Here is a 22,392-nt window from a genome sequence, read left to right as displayed (position 1 = left end):
AGGCACCACTTAAAACACTACAGATATATATATTTTAAAGATTTTATTTAACCATTTGACACGCAGAGAGAGGCCACAAGCATGGGGAGCAGCCGAGGGAGAGGGAGAAACAGGCTCCCCGCTGAGCAGGGAGCCCCAGGTGGGAGTTGATCACCAGTCAAAGGTCAACACTTAACCAACTGAGCCAATCAAGTGCCCCCAAAAGACTACACATATTAATTCAGTCTAGGTACCTGTGTCACTTTCATTTCACTGTGGGGGAAACCGAGGCACAGATCAACTACATGACTTGCTCACAGGTGCAGAACTACTGAGTAGTGAAGCTAGGATTCTAGCTCAGGCTGCCTGGCTCCAGAACACATACTCCTGGAGGCATGGCCGGGGTCGCCCTGAGGGGACACAAGCACACTCCTCTGGGACTGACTTCTAGATCTGAGAGCCAAGGCCAGGAAGCACAGGCCTAGCACCACCCACCACCCCTCCCCTCTCTGGGCTCCTGCGGGCTCATGAGTGCCTCTTGCTCCTCCCTTCTCTGGGGCCACCTCTGCCCCTGTGCTCCTGGCAGTTTTATTTTTGTTCCCTCTTCCTTGCCCTGTGTCCAGGGTGAACTGCTAGAGACTCCTTCCTTGTGTTAGGGCTTTACCTTGATTAAAGGTCCGGGTCCTGGCGAGGAAAGCCTGTGAAGTTCTGCCTGGGAAGGACTGGCTCCCTACTGCAGGCCAGGCCAAGAAGGGCACTGACCCTGACTATTGTACAGCAGGTGCTTTATGGTTGGGTGTCCACTGTGTCACAGGCCCTGGAGCAGTGCTGGGGCACGGTGTGAACAAGACAGTTCCTGTCGTGGGGAGCTAGGAGGCAGAAACAGGCCACAAACAGCGAATACGTACAGATAGGTGTTAAGGATGCAAACAAAGGAGACAGGGGGCGCAGGGTGGGGGGAGGAGACAGACAGAGAGAGAGAGAGAGAGAGAGAGAGAGAGAGAGAGAGAGAGAGAGAGATGGCTCCAGAGAGGAGAGCTTGGATTGGGCCACACTATAGCTCCTGGGGCCATCGCCCTGGGGGGGGGGGGTGTGAGTGGGTGGGGCATCGCCTGTGGGCCTCAAGGTTCCTCTCCCTGCAATGCCTAGGGCTGCACAAAAGAAAGGCAGGTCCCACCCCTCTAGCCTCCCTAGGGCTAACTGCCCATGGGCTGGGACCTAGACCCAGCTCACTGAAGTGGGTCCAGGAGCGGCTCTGCCCTGAAAGGGTGCTTGGTACTCCCACCCCCACGGGACGGGGCAGGGGTCGCTTCTCCCAATGGGGCCAGTGCAAGGGCTGCAGGGGAGCTGCTCAGTACTTTAATGGTCAGAGTCAGTGCTGGTGTTTCTGGCCAGCTCTGGCCTCCCGGAGGGGTGGGCTCCCCAACATGAGGGCTGAGGACAGGGAGGCAACCCCCTCTGGGATCTGCCTGCCCTACAACAGGCAGAGCTGCCCAGCACAAGCTTGGGGGGACCCCAACCCATGCCGAGCCGACCCCTCACTGACCTCAGGGCTCTCTGGCCATGGGCAGGGTAGGAGGCCTCAGAGAAAGGGACTAGCAGGGCAGGAGTAGCTGTGGGGAGAGACCAAGGAGGAAGGCACAGGAGCCCAAGACCAGTCCCACTCTTTTCCCAAAGGAGATCAGGCTCCCGAGTATAGGCCCAGGCGGCAGAGGAGGCTGGTCGGAGAGAAGAGACCTGTGGGAAAGGGTAGGAAGGCCTAGTGAGGCGGCCAGGCCTCAGAGGAGGTGCCTGCGGCGGCCGGGGAGGGAAGGGGTTAAGGCAGTGGGGGGGCAGCCTATGGCAGGAGGACACACCTGTGCGCAGGGGCGGCGGGCGGGGCCCAGGTGAGGAGCCTGCGCTGCCAGGCAGGCGGAGGAGGAAGGAGGAAGAGTGGAGGCCCAGGCAGGCGGGCTCTAGGCCTTTGGATCCTGGGCCTCGACTCCCCTTCCTCTCTTCGGCACTCACTCCTTGGGGGCAGGCGGCCCAGTGACAGGTAAAGGCCTCTGGGAGCTGGTTTCTGGGGCTGAGCTGGGGACCTCGCAGTGGGGCTCAGGGCTGATGGATGTGTGTGGGGGCAGGACAGGCCCTGCGGGCGGCGGGGAAGGGGCTCCAAGGCGGAGAGCGGCTGGGCAGGGGGCTGCGGAAGACCTGCCGGGGCGCAGTGGATCCTCAGCTCAGGGTGGGGCTGGCGCGGGCTCCAGGGCTCACCCGGAAGTGTCCCCAGGGACTCGGGTGGTGGGGGGATGGGAACCAGGGTTCCGCAGCCTCTCCACAAGGAGCCCCGGCGGAGGACCGCCTGACCTGGACGTGGGCAGGCTGGGTGGGGGCCCCCGTCTTACCCAGCAGTGTTTGGGTGCTGGTCGGGAGTCTCTAATACTGCCGGGTAATGATGGAGGCCCCTGCCCCTGTGTCAGCGACATCTATCGCCTTGGGGCCCCTGGCCCCCGCTGCTGGCTGTGATCCCCTCTCCCGAACCTCCCCCACACCGTGGAAGCCTCTTCATCTTGAGTGAAGGGTGCTGCCAAAGAGGTGGCTCGCGGTTGGCTGGCTGCCCACTGAAGGGACACAATGGCCCCGAGCCCCTCCCCCAACCCGGTGTGATTTGTCATCTGGTGGATCCAGAACCCACAGCCGACCTTGAGCTTGGGATTGGCTACATCCTCTCAAGAGGCCTCACCTGGCCTGTGGCCAGGGTCCCTGTAGCAACTGGTCAGCTCGGGCCTGGAGCTGCACGTCCGCCGGCTCTGGGTCCATCTTCCAGTACAGTGTTGGATGGTCTAGTCACGAAGCTCCTAACACTGTCTGGTAAAGATGGCCCCCGGGCCGGTTCCCTCAGCAGTGACCTTCAGGGCGCCCTGAAGACCATGGAGGCCTCCTGATGAATCACCTCTGACCTTTAGCCTCTGGATGGGGGGTATAAATCACTAGAAAAGGGGAACAATGGGGAGGAGACAAAATGGCTGCCCCCGGAGCCGCAGCAGGATTTGGAAACACACTTGTTTGCCAGGTACTTCCATTCTCTTCCCGCCTCGGGAAGGTGAAAGAAATAAAGTGTGGATCGGAACTGGTGGTGGATTGATTCAGGTCGCTTGACGCGTCTTTTGTCTAATTGCTGATTTCATCTCAGGCTCCCAGCCCGAGTGGGGCTTCCAGATCTGCTTCCTCTCCCTGACTCTTTTATGATACTTACCTGCAGAGCAGAGGAACATTAATCTACTTTTCTTCGACGATCTGAGGCATGGAAGATGAATCCAGTCCCTGACCCTCTAGGACTCATCTCCTCTCCCTACCCTGTACTCTGTAATTCCCATACTTTTGCCCCCAGGGCTAATGGTTCCAAATGTTCCTTGTCTCCCCATAAAGACAAGGGATGGGACATGGGGGCTGTGGCAATTCATTTCTCTGGTGCTTGAGATGCTGAGGGCTGCCTTGGGAAGGATATGAGGTAGCTGTGTAGGGACTAAAAGGGTACCTGCTGTGGGGGGTGCAGAGCTGCGGGCGTAGAGCTACCTCTGTAGGTAAAACCCTGTTCCACAAACGGCTTCTCACACGCGGTGACTGAGATTGAGCGTGGGTAGCTCACAGCAAGGAACATGATCCACTGGGCTTTTGAACACAAAGTCCCTCGACAGGCACAACTGGTTTCCCCCACAGCTACATGGAACCTTGTTACCAAGGAAGCAGCTCGTGTTGGGGTCATCAGATTTTTTTGGTCTAGCTCAGCAAAGCCACAGCTGCTCCAACCTTAAAAAGGAAACGTTGGTGAATAACTGTTGGTGATGTACAAGTGGAGGGTGGAGTGAAAAGTGCAGCTGGGCCTCACGGAGGACCTGTTGCTCCCAGCGAGCGTCCTGTTTTGGTTTTTATTCCACTGGGCCTCGAGGGTGAGCTGCAGTCCAGCAGGCCCGGGCCCTTAACTCCTGAACTGCCCTGGTCGGAATCTCTACGCCCCCTGCTGGCAGACACGGACCCAGCAGGGCGTAATGTGAACCTGCGCATGCGTGCCTCCCCTCACCCAGATGAGACACTTGTCGCAAAGACTTCCGTTTAAGTAATAAAAATTTATTGAGAATTCCTGGGATGGTGGTTATTGCCTCCCGACCTGGAGGGAGGAACCAACACTGTAGGAAATCACTCAGAAATCACACTGTCCCCAACACCTCTGGCCAACACAGGGAGGAGCAAAAATCATTCCCCAGGGGGGAAACGGGTCAGGCTTTGTTCATCCAAGGGCTGGGAGGAAAGATGTAGGAAGGGGCCATCACATGATACTGGGGGTGGGACAGGGGTATGCTGGACCTCAAGCTGGCTCCTCAAACACCAGGGAAGAAACATCAACTTCTCTGGGAGTCGGATTCCTGGTCACCAGGCTCACTTCTTACTCTTGATGAGGCTGTCACTGTGCAAATGGGAAAGACGCACGTTAAAAGAACTAAACCTGAGAGGCAGAACCCCGCAGGCACTCCCTCCTCCGGAGTGAGGGGACAACCCCTGTGAGGAGGTCAGAATGGGGACGCAGGGAGTGGGGGGGAAAGAGGCAGGGACTGCAGACCCCAAAGGAACAAGGATGCGCCAACAACTCACCTGCCCCTGTGGATACCAGATCAACAGGCAAATGGGAAACACAGGAAGAGAAGAAAAATGCATGAGTGATTAGAAAGTTTCGGGTCCCACCCACTCTAAACCCTCCTTGGACAAATGGTTGAAGCCAGGAGTCTCACTCCAAGGAGGAGGAGGCTGGTTCCCTTGGCCACTGCCACTTCTCACATCTCCTTTCTAGCATCCTTCCTTCGCCCTCGAGCTGCAATTTTAGGGCCTCCCAGTACGCAATATTATCTTTTACTACTTTTTGGTTAGGATGAAACCTCACAAATCCAGTGCTTTTTATATGAATAATCCTGTTTGAGCTCGTAAAACCAATCTTAGGGAAAAATCAAGTTAGAGATGGTCAACCACCCACTTTTCTAACTTTGTTTCAGAGAAATGGTGTCTTTCAGCAACCAGAAATGGCACCTTTTCAGGTCCCGTGCTCTGACACTCCACCGTGTAGGCCATGTGTCTTACCGGGTAAAACTTTCATCCTGTAGGTTCAAGACGAGGTTGTCAGCAGTGAGATAGATACGGTTCTGTGATGTAGCGATCTAGAGGCAGGAAATAAAAAACGGATGCTAGTATTCACACCTGGATGCCTACCTTGCAATTCAATAACCACTGATGGAATACACGTGGGTTAGGAACAGGGCTGTGGCAATCAGTGAAGAAGGCATGGTGTCTGCCCTCAGACAAAGATCCAGAGCAGGGAGCAACTATGATGTATTAGCACCGAACAGAAGCATAAAAAGGCCAGGGAGCCCACAGAAATAATGTTTAATGGAGGAAGTGTGCTGGAAAAGCCGTTTGAGTAGAAACCCCAACAAGCAGGATTTTAATCCCCTCATTTCAACGTGCTTTCACTTAAAACAATTCCAGACTCATGGCTGCCTTGCGGGGAACGTTGGGCTCACCGTCTTAGAGATGTTCTGGGCTGCCCGGATCTTGCGCAGTTTGATATAGCCAGGGTTCTTGCTCAGGGCTTCTCCAAGGTGAGCAGGTTGGGTTAAGGGTTCACACAAGGCCTGGCCGCAACCCTTGGCTGTGCTTACTACTCTAGCCCCTCTATGGGCTGTCAGATCCAAGGTTGCGCTCAGATAGCTCGTGCCCAGTCCCATATTGGTCCCCACCTGTAGGCCTCCCTGCAGGCGGCTGCCAGGAACCGGAGGCAGCAGCAGAAGTGGAGACAAGGCCGGCATTGCTATGGATCTGCCTTATAGTGAGGAGCCAGGCCTCGGGCACCCCACTAAGATTTCAGATCCCGTTCAAAACCCCCAACCCCAGGGAGCCAAGGGCCAGAAAGCACAGAGTCGCATTCGCCTTAGTGTCATCAGCCGGCCCAGGAGGGAGAAGGGGGAAGCCAGTGCTGGGCAGAGAGTTCTCTAGCAGAAGGATATCATTCTGGCGGCCTCAGCCTCACCCTCGGCCTGCACAATCTTCTGCCGTTGCTCCTGCTTTGCTTTTTCTACCAAAAACTGGGCTCGCTGGGCCTCCTGCTGGGCTGTGGTGGGGAAAGTCAGGAAGTCACAGATGTGAGGCGTCTGGGACCCCACCTCTCACGTTCTCAGAAACCCTGGCCGCATCCCTCTCGGAACTCACCCACTTGTTTGGCTTCCACAGCAGCTGTGTATTCTCGGCTAAAGCTCAGCTCTGTGATGGCCACGTCATCCAGGATGAGGCTGAAGTCTTTGGCCCTCTCCGTCAGCTCCCGTCGGATCAACAAGGACACCTGGGGGTCAGGGAGGGGTTGACTGAAGGGACTGGAGAACTGGAAGGGAGGAGTATTGCTGTGATCATCTGAATACCAGATCTCCTGAAAATGGCAGATACAACTAACCCTTTCTTGGTTCCTCAACTACAACATCTGAGTTGGAAAGGACTTGGTCCAATCTTTCCAGCTCGTCACAGTGAAGTCTAACCTTCTGCTCTCCCCTGTACAGTGTGTACCTCTAGACCTTGCTAGTGTTTTCTCCCATGCTTCCTAAGGCTGAACGCCCTTGAATACTGGTCCTGACTCTCCTTGTTTCCCCACAGTGGCTGTTAGTCCAGTTTTAAGGTGAAAAAGAAACCAGAGTCATGAGCCTTTCCTAACAAGCTGTCCTTCCTAATACCCACTGCTCCAGGCCGAGAAGGGAAGGTGTGAAGCTATGTAGACGATGACAGGTCAGACCTGGGCCCTCTGGGTGATCAGCTGCGAGGCATTGAACTTGGCCACCACGCTTTTCAGGACCTCGTTGACAATGGACGGCAGCACTCGCTCCTCGTAGTCCAGCCCTAGGCGCTGATACATACTGGGAAGCTCCATAGCATTGGGTCGAGATAGCACTCGCAGGGAGATGTTCACCATCTGCAGGTCTGAGAGGTCAGCAGGGGCTGATCAGGGCACTGGGGGCCTCATCTGGCCTTTTAGCCAAGCACCCTGCCCCAAGCATTTTCTCCTCCACATGCCTCTCTCTACACCCAGTGCGGTGCTGTGAAGGGTGACAGGCCAGATGTTCCTCTCCCACTGTAAAGTCTTGCCTATCCACCAGCTCTGCACCAGTAAAGCTGACCTCCCATTTTGCTTCTGCGCTGTGTTCAACTTCTACCATAGGTTTGTCAAGCTTCATCATAATCATTTGCCTTTTTTACCAGACTGTATGGACTTGAGAACAAAGATTGTTTTATGAACCCTTTATTCCCAGGGCCTAGGATTCAGGGAATGCTAAGCTATCACACTAAAAACAGTACTAAGCAGTACATTACAGGTGAATTACTTGAATTACTGTGTAAGAGAAAGGAGTCCAGAGCATCTCAAAGACACAGCTTCTATGTATGGTCTAGAAGGGAACACGTGCACCAGAGAAAAGTGGGGCCAAGTTTCCCCAAGACAGGGGAAACTAGTGGATAGAATCAGTCAAGCAGTTAAAACAAGGCTTCACAATAAGGCCTTGATCTACGCAGTGAATAAGACAAAGGACAATCTGCTCTTGCTGAATTTACATTAGCAGGAAGATTCACTTGATAGATATGAACACAGTGTGTCCAGAATGTACTGCTTTAACCTCAGAGGCAGATACTTTTTATCACAGCTCTTTTGCAAATGTAGAAACTAAGGCCCAAGAGATGTGACCTCTCCTCTTCCCCTAGGATCTCCTGCCAGGCTCCCCTGCTTACTTCATGTGGCCACCTGCCAGGGACTTCCAAGTGCCCAGACCTACCTTTGGAGCCTGTGGGGGAGGAAATTTTTCGCGGTCTGGCCCGAATGTCATAGATGATGGGGTACTGGAACCAGGGGATCCTGCAGGGGAGGGTGCAGGGACAGGTATTAGGAGCCTGCAGTCTCACGAGGTTGCCGGCTTTTCCTCACCACGTGTTTGCTGGCCTGCTCCACCTCTCAATGACCAAGGGCAAGGAGAAATTCTCTTCTCCCTCTGGAGAACACTTTTTGTGCTGCAGGAGTTTTGGGCAGCACCTACTGTCCAGGACATGGGGTGGGGAAGTAAAAGGGCAGCGCTGAATCAAGCCTTTGAAGTCCTCCCGCAGCCACTGGTGGGTTGGCTTTCAAGGGTGAAGGGTCAGGGTCAGTCCGCTCTGCCCGCCATTACCTGAAGTGAAGGCCCTCGGCCAGTATGGTGTCCTGCTGCACGCCACCGATCCGATTAAAGAAAATGGCTCTGTGCCCGCCTTCCACTGTGGGGAGAGGGGTGGGGATCAGGCCCAAACGTGCGGAGTGTGTACTCGCCTCCGGTGGCGCAGGGAGAGGGGCGGGGTCTGCGCGGGGCCCCGGCGGGACCGGGCAGGGGGTCTGCGGGGAGCCGCAGGGTCCGGAGAGCGGGCAGAGGTTGCTCACCGGTGAACACCGACTCGCGGACGCCGTACGCCACGGCGCCGGCCCCCAGCAGCAGCTTCAGCGCCGTGCCCATGCCCCGCGGCCCCGAGGGCAGCCGTCCCGCTAAGTCCTTCAGGTTCTGGGCCATGTCGGATCCTGAGGCCGGCGGCACCAGGCGTCAGAAGCGGGCGCCGGCCTACCTCGACCCCACTCCAGTTTAGAGATCGCACCCTTCCCACGAGGGTCCGGGGCCCGCGGAGCTCTCGGGAGAAAGGGCACCGGAAGTGCGCTCCCCTCTAAACCCTCCCCAGCGTCCACGGCGGGCCCGAACCTCGCGCACAGGAATTACGCACTCGGGAGTTCCCGCCCCTTTCTGGAACTCTGCCCTTCCAGAGAGGCTTCAGTAGCGCCAGGCTGCTAGCAGTTGACATTTCCAGGTGCCCACTTTCAAAATGGCAGCCGGAAGGAAATTTGAGAGTAGGGCTAGCGCGAGGTTTAATCTAAGGACCTTCGCACAATTTCCGGTCTGGTTGCAAGATGGCTGCGCCCAGTGGCGGATTCCAACCTCGTGAGCGGCGTGGTCGGGAGCCAGAAGAGAGCTGGGATGCTGTGGTTCCCAAGCGGCCCCGACTTGGGGCGGGAAACAAGATCGGAGGGCGAAGGCTCATTGTGGTGCTGGAAGGGGCCAGTCTGGAGACGGTCAAGGTAGCTTGGGACGAGGAAGTGGAGAAATACTAGATGGATAGGATGGGACACCGAGGGATGAGACGATGGAGAGGCAGAGAGGGGAAACGATCTTCTGGAGGAAAAGTGGCCCAGTAGGCTCTTGATTTAACATCCTAGGTTGGCGTCACTCGTTTTTTCCTGCTCTTTTCATTTTTAAGATTTTAATTTATGAGAGAGAGAGAGAGAGAGAGAGAGAGAGAGAGAGAAGCAGAGAGGCAGAGATACAGGCAGAGGAAGAAGCAATTTCCTCGCAGGGAGCCCCATGCGGGACTCGATCCGCGGACCCGGGACTACGCCCTGAGCCGAAGGCAGACATCCAACCGCTGTGCCACCCAGGAGTCCCTTCTGTCCTTGAATCCCACAGCAGCTGTCACGTCCTGACCACCAGTTGATTTACTGGGATTCTGCGATAGAGAGGCAGGCATCTGAGGGGAGGGGAAGTATGTCCATGGCGTTATCCCATAGTCTAAACCAAGATTTTGAGCAAAAGAGAAAGGTAGTTACTGTAGCTCAGCCCCTTTATCCGTCAGGACTTTGTGTTTTAATTCGTTAACCTGCGTTTGTTGTCAGCTTCCTTTATGTTACTATCCACTTCGAAACACTGGATCAGATTATCCTTTGATACTTTTACAAGTTATTTTTAAACATCATTCGGCTGTTTTCCCGAATAAATCCAGCAAATTCCTATCTTAAAACTGCGATGTTCACAGTCTCTCTCTCTCTAGTAGACCTAGAAGAAATAGCCCTGGTTTATAAGTCATACTTGGGTTTTATCTTGGCTTTTAAATTTTTTTTTTTAATTTTTTATTTATTTATGATAGTCACAGAGAGAGAGAGAGAGGCAGAGACACAGGCGGAGGGAGAAGCAGGCTCCATGCACCGGGAGCCTGATGTGGGATTCGATCCCGGGTCTCCAGGATCGCGCCCTGGGCCAAAGGCAGGCGCCAAACCACTGCGCCACCCAGGGATCCCTTATCTTGGCTTTTATACTTATTTTAAATGATCTTGATTGAGAAAACAAGTTTGCAGTTTGTAAAGTGGGGGTTAATACTTTGAAAGTGCTTTGAAATTATTTTGATAGTAATATAGTGTGATTCTTTTCCATTTCAGCTTCCTCAACCAGTTACTATATTAAGCTATTAAAAAGGGACTAGAAAGCCCCTTTTCATTTTTTTAAAAAAGTAATTTATATTTCTAACTTAATTATAGGATCTGATAGTCATCCTTCACTTAATCACTTGCTGTCTTTCCAGTCTGTTAATTCTGAATGTCAGGTAACCACTTTGCTTCTTCATATAGTCCATGGGGATTATAGTACCTATCATACTGGGTTGTTGAGGGGATGAAAGGAGGTGATCAGTAAAGGGTTCAGAATAATGTCTGTCACTTGGAATGATTACTGTTGATTATAGGTTCCTTATTAAATTGAAATGGGGGCACCTGGGTGTCTTAGGTCATGATCTCAGGGTTGTGAGACCAAGCCCCGTATCTGGTTCCACACCGAGCCTGTTTAAGATTCTCTCTCCCTCTGCCCCAACCCCTCCCACCCCCCACTCATACAGTTTATAAAGAAAAAAAAGTTGAAAACGTCATGGTCGGGCAGCCCGAGTGGCCCAGCGGTTTAGCGTCGCCTTCAGCCTGGGGTGTGATCCTGGAGACCCAGAATTGAGTCCTGCATCGGGCTCCCTGCATGGAGCCTGCTTCTCCCTCTGCCTGTGTCTCTGCCTCTCTCTCTCTCTCTCTCTCTGTGTCTGTCATGAATAAATTAAATAAAATCTTAAAAAAAAAGAAAAAGAAAACGTCATGGTCAAATTAAAATTCTTAGAGCGTGGTGGAAGAATTTAGGTCACATTGTCATTAATGGTACTCCAGGGATGACTGAATTCATAGCTGGCGGCAGTCTATACTGTTTTCTCTTACCTGCCTTTGCTGGCATCTCTTGTTCTGCTAGCCTCACAAAGCCTTCTCTCTCCCATTTATCCTTATATTCCAGCCTCATTGGCTTTTGTTCAGCTCTTTTGGAAGCACTGTGTTCTCTGATATCTTAAGGCCATTACACATAGTGTTCTCTGAGTCTCCTTTACTCATCTCTTTTGATTCATTAATTCCTACTTAATGTTCATTCATTTAACAATTACTGAATCTGTTATTGCTCTTCATTCTTCAATTAATTAGTTTAAATATCTCCTCATAGAAGTGACTCTCTTCCTGGTGTAAACCAGGCCTTCCTGTTCATCCTTTAATGAACCATCTACTTTTCTTTCAAAATGTTTATCACAATTTGGTTGTAGTTTCAGGTGCTTGTTTACCATTTGTCGCTCCACTAGAAGTCTCCATGAAGGCAGAGAATAAAGTTTTAAAAGTTCTTATATCTCCAATACCTGTTACAGAAAATGAATACACATAGTATTCATTCTCTGATTAGTTAATAGTTTTCAAGCTTATTAACACAAACCACAATGAAAAAATTATGTCGTGAGCAAGTACACACATGCAACAATAAGATACCAAAAATTTCATAAATCACTAACTACCATTACTACATGTAAAGTATTCGGTCTTCTACTCTATTTTGTTAAAAGAACAAAACCCCTAGTTATAACTTACTAGTGAATAGAAACTAGATGTTCTATTCAAGAGATTCTTTTTCTTTGATAACTAATAGTCTCATGGAGGTGGTTCTTGGTCCTTTGTTTTTTCCCTGTGCTTACTCTCTGACATGCCTGTCATTTCACTTAGTTTCAAAATCTACATGCTTCTGCCCCCAAACTTTGTGGAGTTCTAGATCTCAAGCTGTTGCCAGACATGCAAATGTTCTGATTCATAGAAACATAGCCTTTCAAATCCTGTATTTATATTTAATGGTGTGTTTTTAAGACTTTTTACTGATCATTTTAATGCTCCTTATGAGTCCAAATTGCAATTTGTAATTATTTCTTTTAGCTGCTGTAGATGTATTGGGCCAGATCTTTAGTATTGCACTTCTGGCTAGTGTGTTTTCTTTTCTTTTTCTTTTTTTTTTTTTTAAGTTTTTATTTATGAGAGAGAGAGAGAGAAAGAGAGAGAGAGAGAGAGAGAGGCAGACACAGGCAGAGGGAGAAGCAGGCTCCATGCAGGGAGCCCCACGTGGGAGTCGATCCGGGGTCTCCAGAATCACGCCCTGGGCTGAAGGTGGCGCTAAACTGCTGAGCCACCCGGGCTGCCCTATCTAGTGTCTTTTCAAGTACAGAGTTGCCAGGATAATATTCCTCACTCAATTCATGTCCCTGTTACTCTAGGATTATTTCTGGCTTTATGCTTGATACTTGAGGAACTTGCAGTTTACAAGGCAGTTTGCATCTATCAAGAACCACCTGGGTTTGGGTTGCTTCTAATCTTGGCTATTGTAAATTAATGCTGTAATTAAAATACAGGGTTGCATAGGTCTTTTTAAATTAATATTTTTTTCTTTGGGTAAATACTGGTAGTGGAACTCCTGGGTTGTATGGTATTTATATTTTTAAGTGTTTGAGGAACTTCCATTGTTTTCCACAGTGGTTTGGTAAATTGGTTGTCCACCAACTTACATTCCCACCAACAGTGCACCACTTTTCTCCACATCCTCATCAGCATTTAGTTTTTGTCTTTGATACTAGCCATTCTGGCTGGTGAGGTCATATCTCATTGTGGTTCTGATTTGCATTTCCCTGATTAGTGACGTTGAGCATCTTTTCTTGTGTCTGTTGGCCATCTGTAGGTCTTTCTCAGAAAAATGTCCATTCAGGTCCTCTACCTATTTTTTAAGCAGACTGTTTGTTTTTTGGGTGCTGAGTTATGCATGTGTTTTGGATATTAAGCCCTTATTGGATGTCATTTGCATATCTTTATTTATATATTTTGGATATGTCATTTGCAAATACTTGCTCCCATTCATGAGGTTGCCTTTTTGTTTTTTGGTTTCCTTTGCCTTGCAGGAGTTTAGATCATGTGAAATCTATAAACAGGCTGTGTCCTCCTTTCCTTTTTCTAAGATCAGTTATGGTAGAAAGGGAGAAAGGGTCAGCGGCCACACAGTAACTCCCTGAAGGGCTTGATGGGTCCCACCCCCCCAGTTCCTAATGAGAAGATCTAGAGCAGACTTGAGAATTTGACTAACAAGTTTCCAGATGATGATTATGATGATGATGCTGGTCTGGGGACCACACTTTGAGAACTACTAATTGAGATAAAAGGTTATGTTGCTCTCTGTCATGTTCTCTTTTCTTAAGGTAGGGAAAACGTATGAGCTACTAAACTGTGACAAGCACAAGTCTGTGTTGTTGAAGAATGGACGGGACCCTGGGGAAGTGAGACCGGACATAGCTCACCAGGTAACTCCAGGGACAGAACTTACAACCCCCTGAGTCTTTGAGCAGAAGACCAGGCAGCAGCGTGCTGAACTGTGCCATGGTTTCTGCCTCCCTCAGAGTTTACTGATGCTCATGGACAGTCCCCTGAACCGAGCTGGCTTGCTACAGGTCTATATCCACACACAGAAGAATGTGCTGATTGAAGTGAACCCCCAGACTCGAATTCCCAGAACCTTTGACCGTTTCTGTGGCCTCATGGGTGAGACCATTAGGACTAAAGTTCAGAATGAACTTGGAAGTAGTGAAGAAGGGAGGAAGAGGACAAGGGTTAAATGAAACATGAACTTTCTGAGTGGGGGGAGTGGGGAACATGTTTGATACCAGAACAAAGGCTCTTCATTGTCTTTCCAGGGGCATGGGTAAGACTTGCATGGCTTCCTCGCTGAGTGAAGAAGGGAGAGGGACTGCCTTTGTCATCCACCTAGTCATATGCTCAACAATTTGCTTGCTCGTAACATTTTAGGACCAAGTGTGGATGTAAAGGGCACACAGAGCCCACCTGAACTACCTGAACTATGGATTTTTCTGGTTAGATTTCTGGGCAGAAGAAATAGGGTCTCTACCTAGCTCTGAACTCTCTTCTCTCTCCCCCTTGACCTCCCCACCCAGTTCAGCTTTTACACAAGCTGAGTGTTCGAGCAGCTGATGGCCCCCAAAAACTCCTGAAGGTGAGGTATAGGCACCTACTGGTTGGCTGGCGGTAGGGTTCTGAGATCATTTCTGGGGCTGATCCCCCCCCCCCCCTTCTTTCTTCAGGTAATTAAGAATCCAGTGTCAGATCACTTTCCGGTTGGATGTATGAAGATTGGCACATCTTTTTCCATCCCAGTCGTTAGTGATGTACGAGAATTGGTGCCCAGCAGCGACCCTATTGTTTTTGTGGTGGGGGCTTTTGCCCACGGCCAGGTAAGGTCTGGGCTCAACTCTTGGGTTCTTCATGGAGCGGAGGCTTAGTATACCATTCTCAGAACAGCTGGCATTTTGATGACCTTGGGAAATAGAGGGTGAGAACACAGCTGGAAGACAAATGGGGCCTTTACATCCTGCCCCAGGCTGTATCTTTTGAGGGCTGCCAGCATGTATGTGACAGGGAAAGTCAGGACCTTCTTCATCCTTTGTACAAATTCGATGTTCAACAGTTCTGTGACATACTAGCTCAACTGTGTTTTTCTTGCCCCAAAGAACGGCCGAACTTGTCACAGACAGTCAGCAGACACAACTCTTTCTCTTTTAGGTCAGTGTGGAATATACAGAGAAGATGGTGTCCATCAGCAACTACCCCCTTTCTGCAGCCCTCACCTGCGCAAAACTCACCACAGCCTTTGAAGAAGTCTGGGGGGTCATCTGACAGTAGCGTCTTGTTCTGGGACAGAGATTGGCCATGGCATCCCTCGACCCTGCTTTCAGCTCACTGCTTGGAGGGGACCTTCCTGCACCCAGACTGTGGGGGCTCGGGGAGGCGAGGCTGTATATTTGCTGCTGGTTTATCGTATAAATACTGTTTTTGTAAACCTGGTTGTTTGCAAGAATTTCTAAAATTAGCAGTATCTAATGGTGTAAACTGGTTCTTGTCCTCAGGCTTCAGGAAAAAAGACGTGAGGTTACAGTGTTTGCAGTTTGGTTCCAGGCTTTGCAGGTAGGCTCTGACTCCAAACTTCTGGGAGATCAAGGAGAGAGCCCTGCTTATTTCAGCTATGGTGAGCCTGGAGGGCTGTGTGTAAGAAAGCATCCAGGAATGCTAGCAGTGAAAAACTGAACAAAGAGAAGTGATTTTATCTGGTACAGTTCCAAGGTAGAAAAAGTGGAGCAGGTGGGGCCTGACACCTTCCCGTCCCCCCCATGGGGGGGGTGGTGGTAGCGGCACATATACAATCATAGTAAATTGGCAGAAGAAAAACACAACAGATTCCTGGCTAGAGGGGGAGAGATAAGGCAACGTGCATGGGGGAGCCCAGAGGGGAGACATGGGCCCTCTACTCCTCCCACGAGAGTCTCCCCTTTGGCCCCAGGTGAAGAGTTGGCTGGCAGCAGAGGCACAGCTAGGAGTACCATGTCTTCCCACTCCCTGGCTTCTCTGTTCTCTGTGCTCTGAGGCGAAGGAGTGCTGTGGAAAGGGATACGAGTCATTTCTGCACCAGCCCTGCTCTAGGCCACCTGCAAGAGAAAGATACTTGATTGGCAGTCTGGTCAGAATCACTCCTTCTAGTCCCTGGTCTCCAGCCCTTCCAGCTGTTTCCTGGCAAGCCCAAGTTGAGTAGTCCATGCCCCATGCTGTGTTTCCTAGAAGCCAGGCCAACTTGAGATTCACTCCAAATGTCCAGTACTCCCTGCCTCCCACCCCCAATCTATTGCTCTATTCTGTAACTTGGCTACAGGGATGTTTACTTACCAGGGAAATAGATTATCCCATTTTCTTTAACTTTTCTTTCCTTGGCACCATTGCTTTGTGAACATAAGGCAATATAAAGAGTAGGCTCAAGAAGAAGACGTGGCCGAGAAAATAGATGGACTTATACACCTGTGGAGAGATACAGGCCACTGAGGTAGACACGGGGCAGACACCAGCCCTTACGGCCTGAGGTTTCAGCGATTCTTCCCCTACCCGACCTTGCCAACAGGCCCTTGTTTACCTTAAACCATTTGTCCCATGTGAAGAGGCAGAAGGCAGTCATCGAGTAACCCATGAAGAGCCAGTGGATGGTCTGCTGCACCAAGTAGTAGAAAGGTTGCAGGACAGTAATGGAAGCCAGGTTGCTCAGGGTCGGGCTCTCCTGAATTAGGCGGGCAGCCTGGGGAACATAGGGAGAGGTCATCAGTGTCCTGCCCCTTCTCATGTTCCCTGTTCACCCACCACCCTTCAGGCCTACCTGTCTTTCCACAATAACAATGAGGAATTCCATCTGGAAGCAGACCAGGTATCCTGAGTGTAGTCCATGCCAGAGGGCCAAGAAGAGCAATGAGAGTCCCTGGGATAGTTCTTTATTTCCAAGGAACTTGAGTCGTTTGAAGAAATAACTAGAGTAAAGAGTGGGGGGGGGGGGGTGGTGGCGGGGATGAGCCTCAGACCAGTCTGCACCACCACCATCTCGCCTCTGGGTTCCTAGTGCCCTGAGGTGTGCAGTGGTGGCGACTGGCTCCTGCTTGGGGCCACCTGGGGTAAAGGAGGCAGCACCATCGGATTAGTTTTAGAGATGAACATAGGTGAAGTTACCACTCAGTTCAGACACAGAAAACAGACCCCAAGCTTAGCTGGGTGAGCCTGGGCAAGCCACTTCGTCAACAGGTGCCTGAGCACCTGCTGCATACTTGTGCCTATAGGGGTGAGCAGGACAGACCAGCTCTTGTGCCGCTTACACTCGTGTGTTGGGCACAAAGAGGTCAATGGCAATGGGGAACATAAAACCAGTGGCAGAAATGAGATTAAAACTTGAGGCACTTCTTGGGGTGCGTGGGTGGCTTGGTCGGTTGAGTGTACAACTCGATTTCAGCTCAGGTCATGATCTCAGGGTCATGAGATGGAGCCCTGCATCGGGCTCTGAGCTGGGCATGGAGCCTGCTTCAGATTCTCCTCCCTCTGCCCCTCACCATCTCTCCCTTCCACTCTCTAAAAACCAAAAACAAAACTCAAGGCACTTCCAGGTCTTGCTTGTGTCTTGCAAATATGACAGGAATGGGTTTTGGGGAGATGGGAGTGTGGATAAAACTAAGTACGTGTGTGTGGGTATGTGGATGACTGGAGGTTCTACCTAAAGTGGTAAAAGATGGATGGTACGCACATCTGTGCCCTTAAATCTGGGAAAGCGGCTGAATGAAGGAGCTCGGGCCCAGACCTCCCCTCCAGCTGCTTACCGGGCCACCCAGGCATTGGTGTTGATGTTGAATGAGGCGATGGTGCCTGTGAAGCGGGGGGTTGTTTCAAAGAGCCACACCTTCATGTTGGCACAGGCATCCCACTTTGCCTTTCCACGTTCATTGAAGTCATTGAAGCCCAGCCCCGTCAAAATGCACACTCCTTCCTAAGGGGAGGAGCCACTCTGTTAGCCTTCTTGCTATTCTCCTCCCCACCACGCCCCACGGCTTGCTGAATGAGGACCCTATTTCGTCTTTTCTACTTACTGTGACCAGCCAACAGGTGACATACTTGTACAGCACAAACTTGCCCCAGAGCAGCATGTACATGCAGCGAAACCAGAAACTGTGGTTCTTCGGAGAAAAAAGAACACACACGTTAGGGCGACTACCTGGGCAAGGCAAATTTCCCTCAATGCTCTTCCTTTCCAAACGTGCTGCTGACTACTGCACGTCCACCTGACAATCTGCTGGGCTGTCCTTCTAACAGGCTACGAGGAACACACAGGGAACCCAGTGAACATCCATTCACCTTTTCCTTTGTAGAGTCCCAGAAACAGCTGTCCCTAACTCTTCTAAAGCATCGAGCATTCAGGAGACCAAGTATTGAGGGACTTTTATAAATCCATGGTCAATGTTAATTTAAGAGGCAAACCTACCCAGAGTGCGTAGGGAACTGCTGCAAGCCTTTCAGCTGGGCAGGAGCAAAAGCCAGCACTTCCCCCTCCCTTGGTTTTTGAATTCCCTAGAAGCCCCCAATCTATCAAGAGAAGAAAACAGGCTGGAGAGGACCGGAAGCTACTAGGCTCCAAGGAGTCACTGGCTGTAATAAATCAAGCTAAGAGCTGCTCCTGAGGGAGGTAAGGGGTGCTAAAAGTGCACCTGGCACAGCCCTGTGCCCGCGAAGGTCGTTCAATGCTGGCTGATGAACATGTCCCGGCCCGGCTGGCATGGACGCCAACTCTCACAGATCTAGAGCAAAACCAACATGCAATTGTAGATGGTATTACCCACTTCTTGGCTATCTACAGGGATCCTGGCCTGTCCATTTCTAGCTCTGATGCAGTCAACCTGCTGCTGTGTTAGTAACCACTCACTTCATAGTCTTCAGTGAGGAGATAGTCTTCTGTGATGTGGGGGCTAAGTAGAGTATAGCCCACTAGGTAGACGAGGCCCAGGCCCAGGCGCTTGAGAGCAGGTATGGTGCTGGAAAGGAATGAGCAGGGTCACGACAGGCAGAGGCCGGTCCCTCTACCTTCTAACCTTAATTTACGGAGAGGAGTGTTTCAGAGTGGCTACCCGCCTGGAATGGGACAAGTAGCTCTCTGTCCAAAGCCGATACTCAGTGTCCGGGAAGAAGCTTTATGTGGTTGGCTTTGAGGAACGGTGAATGCAAAACCCTGCCATTCACAGGCAAAGGAACAGTGTGCAGGAGTCTGGGGAGCTTCCCCTTGGGGATGCTACAGGTCTCACGGCCTTGTTGGCCTTCCCGGTCCACACTGGGACAGAAAGGCCAATGCAGAGGCCAGGAAGTGACCAATTCTGAATCTGCACCTTCCTACCCTGGTTGAATCCATGCTTCCACACAGGCTAGACAACTTCTCAGGAAAGGGTTTTTTTCTGATAACTTCAATTTGCTACTGTGATATACAGATAACATTTTTATATATTTAAGTCTTTTTTTTTTTTTTTTTTTTTTAAACTGAGAAAATGGGTTTTAAAGGCATGGACATGACTGTTTGGGCAAAATCCTGTGGCATCAGAGTGAAGTCTTATGTTTGTGCTACAGGGTCAGAATGGGTGGCTGGAAGTAGTCGAGGTTGAAAAAGGCCCACTGCCTGTGATGAGCAGGTACAGAGTGCCCATGACAGCAGATGGCCCAGGGACGACGAGGCACAGACTATGAGCCAGGACCATGCTGAAAGACACGTGGGGGGGCCAGCTGGGACTGGCCTTCCGGAAGACACCTTGAAGTGGCTTTGTATTGGGTGAGACACCTACACAGAGGTCTTGACCAAGAGGGGCATTTACCTGTTTGGTATCTTCCCTGGTATGTCAGTCAGCTGTCCCTGCACCAGCTTCATGTAGTGGTTCATTGAGAACTGGGGCCCTACCAAGAAGGCCCCATAGAAGTAGGAGAAACCAGCAACTTCCAGCAGGGAAGGGACACCCCGTATGGCATATTTCTGTTGCTCAGAGGACAAGGAATTCTATGCCGAGAAGAGAATGAATGGTTCAGGATAGCCTTGCATCTCCCCACAAGAGCCAGTTTGTGTGTTCCCCACCCTTGTGCCCCACTGAACCGGGGTTCTTAAACAGCTGTCTCTTTGAGGGCACAATAGGGAGAAAAGTCATTTGCTTCACGTTGGAATGAGTATGCGCTGGGCAGTGGCGGGGCGGGGGGGGGGGGGTGAGGGTAACTTAGCAACAGCTGGCTGCCTCTCTTCCAAATGCCATGCTGGCACTGATCTCTGGACTTTGTGCATGAGCTGGATCTGGGGAAATTAGATTTGTTGATCCTTGCTCAGTGCTATCTGAAACAGAACTCAGGCTGGGGATGAGGGAGAGACTCTGCTCCTGGCCTTGGGGTCCAGTCTTTTGGTAGCAGGAACCTTTTTCTCCTTCCCTCTGGCTACATTCCTTAACCTCTCTGTGGAGGATACTTACCAGATCCTTCCCTCCGTCAAAGTAGTCAACAGCCAAACCTGAGCAGAGAGAGAAGGTGTGGGTAGAGCAGAGGGAGGGCACTGAGGATGTGGCCTGTGGGCTGAGTGTAGCCAGGAGCATAAGGGGGCGGGGCACAGGACACAGAGTAAGTTTATGGTGGGACAGGGAGGAGCCTAAGTGTAAAAGGGAAAGGCAGCGAGCCACCACTCACCAATTAGCTTCAAGGTCAGGACACAGTGCGGCATTGTCCACTTGATATCATAGTTGCCAGTGGCTGTGTAATAATATCCAGCAAGAAGGTAGGCCTACGAGGGGGGTGGAGTTTATTCTACCACTTGCTAGGGTTTCTTCATTTTCACCCTGCTCTGAAATCTACTGTATTCTTTCATTTTTTCCTTTCTCCTGCTCTCCTCTTTAAAGGCTTTAAGTTCCTATAAATGGAAGAAAGCGAACCTGCAGAGGGGAAGAGATGTGCTCAAGGCTTCTCAGCAAAATGAGGGCTTAACAGAGAATTCAGAGCTTAGAGTCTGTGGCTCATTTCCTTCCTTGCCTTTAAGTGACACCACTCATGGCCAGCTAGCTGGGCCAATCCTGGTCAGAAACAAAGACCCCGAGTGGCCACAATCCTGAGTAAAGGGTTAGCTGGCACCCTTCCCTGGAGGCACCAATACCATCTGTAGGGAGCCACCTGGCGCCCGTGAAAAGTGACCTACCTGAAGTCGTGCTGCTAAAGTGATGCTGGGAGAAAGGACTAGAAACTGTATCTCCTAGCTTGCTTTCTCTCTGCCACCTTCCTCCCAACCTTCCCCCACCCCAAAGTGCTGTCAGCTGTGATCTGAGCTGCTGAGGGAGCAGCGCGTTTACCATCTGGAAGCAATAGGTAGTGAGGACAGCAGTGATGGTGCGGCCCATGAGTCGAAGGATGAGGAACTGAAGCACAACACATAGCAGGGAGTGGTAGAGTTGATTTCCTGCATGCAGAGGGAAGAGAGCACAGCTTAGCTTGTGGTTGTTGGGAATTTTTGTTGTTGTTTTTGTTGTTTTGCATTCCCACCCTTTCTGAAACTTCTAAACACAAAGAGAATACTTAAAGAAGAAACCTTGGTATAAGGTCTTTTTGAAAAAGAGACTTGTGTTTTGGAGGTAGGGAAGGAAATGAATTGTATAAATATAAGGGACTGTCAGGGAGTTACTGTATTTTTGAATGTTTGAGCTAAAGGGATGCTCCCGAAGAAGGCTACTTGCATGTCATCCAGTGACAGCCCATTTTTCCAGAGAAAATGATGGAGTCAGCCCAAGGTAGCCACTCTCAAAATGTTATCGGAATGATCGGAATGTACTGAAGAGGAAAATTAAGCTCTGTTCCTGTGCATACAAACGCTTTTTTTTTTTTTTTTTTTTTTTTTTTGCAAGCAGAACATCCTAACTTCCCTATCCAGCAAATTCTCTCCGGAAATTCTGTTCAAGTCTCCTCTTTCCTGGGTTTCCCTCCAATCGTGGTGCCACTGCTAATTCACTCACCAAAGTTAAAATAAGCGATTGAGAGGCCTGTGAAGGTGTGGAAGAGATGGATGAGGTAGCTGTCCTTGAAGAAAAGGTAATGCCGAAAAAACAAAGCCAAGGGGTAACCTAGAGGGGAGAGAAATCAGTAGAGTGTTACCCATGCCTGATGCCCTCCTGGTTTTGTCTTAGAAGTTTAGCTGGCATGAAATGCAGCCCAGAGTGGAAAATACGTACATTATATGGACGGCGACAGAGAAGATAAGAGCATTCCCAAGAATCAGAAGTCTCTTGCAAATACAATTTAAAACTGAAGATATGAATTGTATATGGAGGCAATACAAAACTGGGTCCAAAGACTAGGTTTCCCTTATGGCCCTACTAAATATTGCTTGGCTTTTTCTCTTGCATTTTTTTTTAAAGATTTATTTATTCATGAGAGATAGAGAGGGGCACAGAGACACAGGCAGAAGAAGCAGGCTCCTCATAGGGAGCCTGATGTGGGACTTGATCCCAGGACCTGGGATTACACCCTGAGCCGAAAGCAGACACTCAACCGCTGAGCCATACAACATCCCTCTCTTGCGTTTTTCTAAATGACTCAAGGACTTAAGAGTGCCCAATTCTGTCCAAAGACACTATTTTACATCTTAATGATCCATTATGATTTCATCACCTGTCATGTTAGCAGAGTAAGATCGGCTTATTTTAAGATTAAGAGGACATACATAAATTAATGTCGGGCTGCCAAGTTGTATTCCTGACTGCATACACAGTTGCATACTCCACATATACTGAGGTCTGGGCATCAACTGTGTTAGGAGTCCTTGTGAGTATCCT

The 22,392-nt window shown here is 50.5% G+C and overlaps 3 protein-coding genes and 1 non-coding gene across 4 annotated transcripts in view; 1 reads left to right on the top strand and 3 right to left on the bottom strand.

Annotated features, from left to right (window-relative positions):
* Positions 1 to 4,062: 4,062 nt before the first annotated feature.
* Positions 4,063 to 8,857, bottom strand: PHB2 (prohibitin 2). Its single transcript, XM_072766097.1, has 8 exons — positions 8,444 to 8,857; positions 8,199 to 8,283; positions 7,812 to 7,891; positions 6,782 to 6,966; positions 6,211 to 6,340; positions 6,009 to 6,112; positions 5,526 to 5,603; positions 4,063 to 5,162 (listed from the first exon to the last, which is right to left on the bottom strand). Exons 1-8 carry the CDS (start codon positions 8,568 to 8,570, stop codon positions 5,082 to 5,084), a joined length of 870 nt encoding a protein of 289 aa, XP_072622198.1. The 5' UTR covers positions 8,571 to 8,857; the 3' UTR covers positions 4,063 to 5,081.
* On the bottom strand, positions 5,685 to 5,949 carry LOC112917641 (small nucleolar RNA U89). Its single transcript, XR_003234503.2, has one exon. It is a non-coding gene; the product is annotated as a small nucleolar RNA U89 (small nucleolar RNA).
* A 70-nt stretch (positions 8,858 to 8,927) lies between the features above and the next one.
* On the top strand, positions 8,928 to 15,047 carry EMG1 (EMG1 N1-specific pseudouridine methyltransferase). The gene is made up of 6 exons (XM_025995295.2): positions 8,928 to 9,127; positions 13,396 to 13,497; positions 13,594 to 13,735; positions 14,146 to 14,204; positions 14,293 to 14,442; positions 14,771 to 15,047. The coding sequence occupies exons 1-6, from the start codon at positions 8,960 to 8,962 to the stop codon at positions 14,882 to 14,884; spliced, it is 735 nt and encodes a 244-aa protein (XP_025851080.2). The 5' UTR covers positions 8,928 to 8,959; the 3' UTR covers positions 14,885 to 15,047.
* A 234-nt stretch (positions 15,048 to 15,281) lies between these two features.
* LPCAT3 (lysophosphatidylcholine acyltransferase 3) overlaps positions 15,282 to 22,392 on the bottom strand; it is a 40,248-nt gene continuing 33,137 nt past the window's right edge. The window contains exons 2-13 of the mRNA XM_025995293.2: positions 21,574 to 21,681; positions 20,917 to 21,023; positions 20,264 to 20,357; positions 20,053 to 20,090; positions 19,417 to 19,595; positions 18,483 to 18,591; positions 17,653 to 17,739; positions 17,386 to 17,552; positions 16,404 to 16,551; positions 16,167 to 16,325; positions 15,926 to 16,054; positions 15,282 to 15,690 (exon numbers count right to left, since the gene is read on the bottom strand). Of these exons, the coding sequence (XP_025851078.1) occupies positions 15,938 to 16,054; positions 16,167 to 16,325; positions 16,404 to 16,551; positions 17,386 to 17,552; positions 17,653 to 17,739; positions 18,483 to 18,591; positions 19,417 to 19,595; positions 20,053 to 20,090; positions 20,264 to 20,357; positions 20,917 to 21,023; positions 21,574 to 21,681 (1,313 nt within the window). The 3' untranslated portion in view covers positions 15,282 to 15,690; positions 15,926 to 15,937. The remainder of the gene's footprint in view (positions 15,691 to 15,925; positions 16,055 to 16,166; positions 16,326 to 16,403; positions 16,552 to 17,385; positions 17,553 to 17,652; positions 17,740 to 18,482; positions 18,592 to 19,416; positions 19,596 to 20,052; positions 20,091 to 20,263; positions 20,358 to 20,916; positions 21,024 to 21,573; positions 21,682 to 22,392) is intronic.

The sequence above is a fragment of the Vulpes vulpes genome, chromosome 8 (genome assembly GCF_048418805.1).
Source record: "Vulpes vulpes isolate BD-2025 chromosome 8, VulVul3, whole genome shotgun sequence".
Taxonomy (NCBI): domain Eukaryota; kingdom Metazoa; phylum Chordata; class Mammalia; order Carnivora; family Canidae; genus Vulpes; species Vulpes vulpes.
The sequence above is the reverse complement of the archived record's forward strand: the minus strand, read 5'-3'. Positions and strand labels throughout refer to the sequence as shown.

Bases quoted from the DNA above. Each gene is read 5' to 3' on its own strand.
- PHB2 (XM_072766097.1), bottom strand. From the start codon at position 8,570: ATGGCCCAGAACCTGAAGGACTTAGCGGGACGGCTGCCCTCGGGGCCG. The intron at 8,284-8,443 runs GTGAGCAACCTC...CTCTCCCCACAG, and splicing joins CCGCGAGTCGGTGTTCACCG to TGGAAGGCGGGCACAGAGCC. The intron at 5,604-6,008 runs ATATCCTTCTGC...CAACCTGCTCAC, and splicing joins AGGCTGAGGCCGCCAGAATG to CTTGGAGAAGCCCTGAGCAA.
- EMG1 (XM_025995295.2), top strand. From the start codon at position 8,960: ATGGCTGCGCCCAGTGGCGGATTCCAACCTCGTGAGCGGCGTGGTCGG. The intron at 9,128-13,395 runs GTAGCTTGGGAC...TCTTTTCTTAAG, and splicing joins CCAGTCTGGAGACGGTCAAG to GTAGGGAAAACGTATGAGCT. The intron at 14,443-14,770 runs GTAAGGTCTGGG...TTTCTCTTTTAG, and splicing joins GGGCTTTTGCCCACGGCCAG to GTCAGTGTGGAATATACAGA.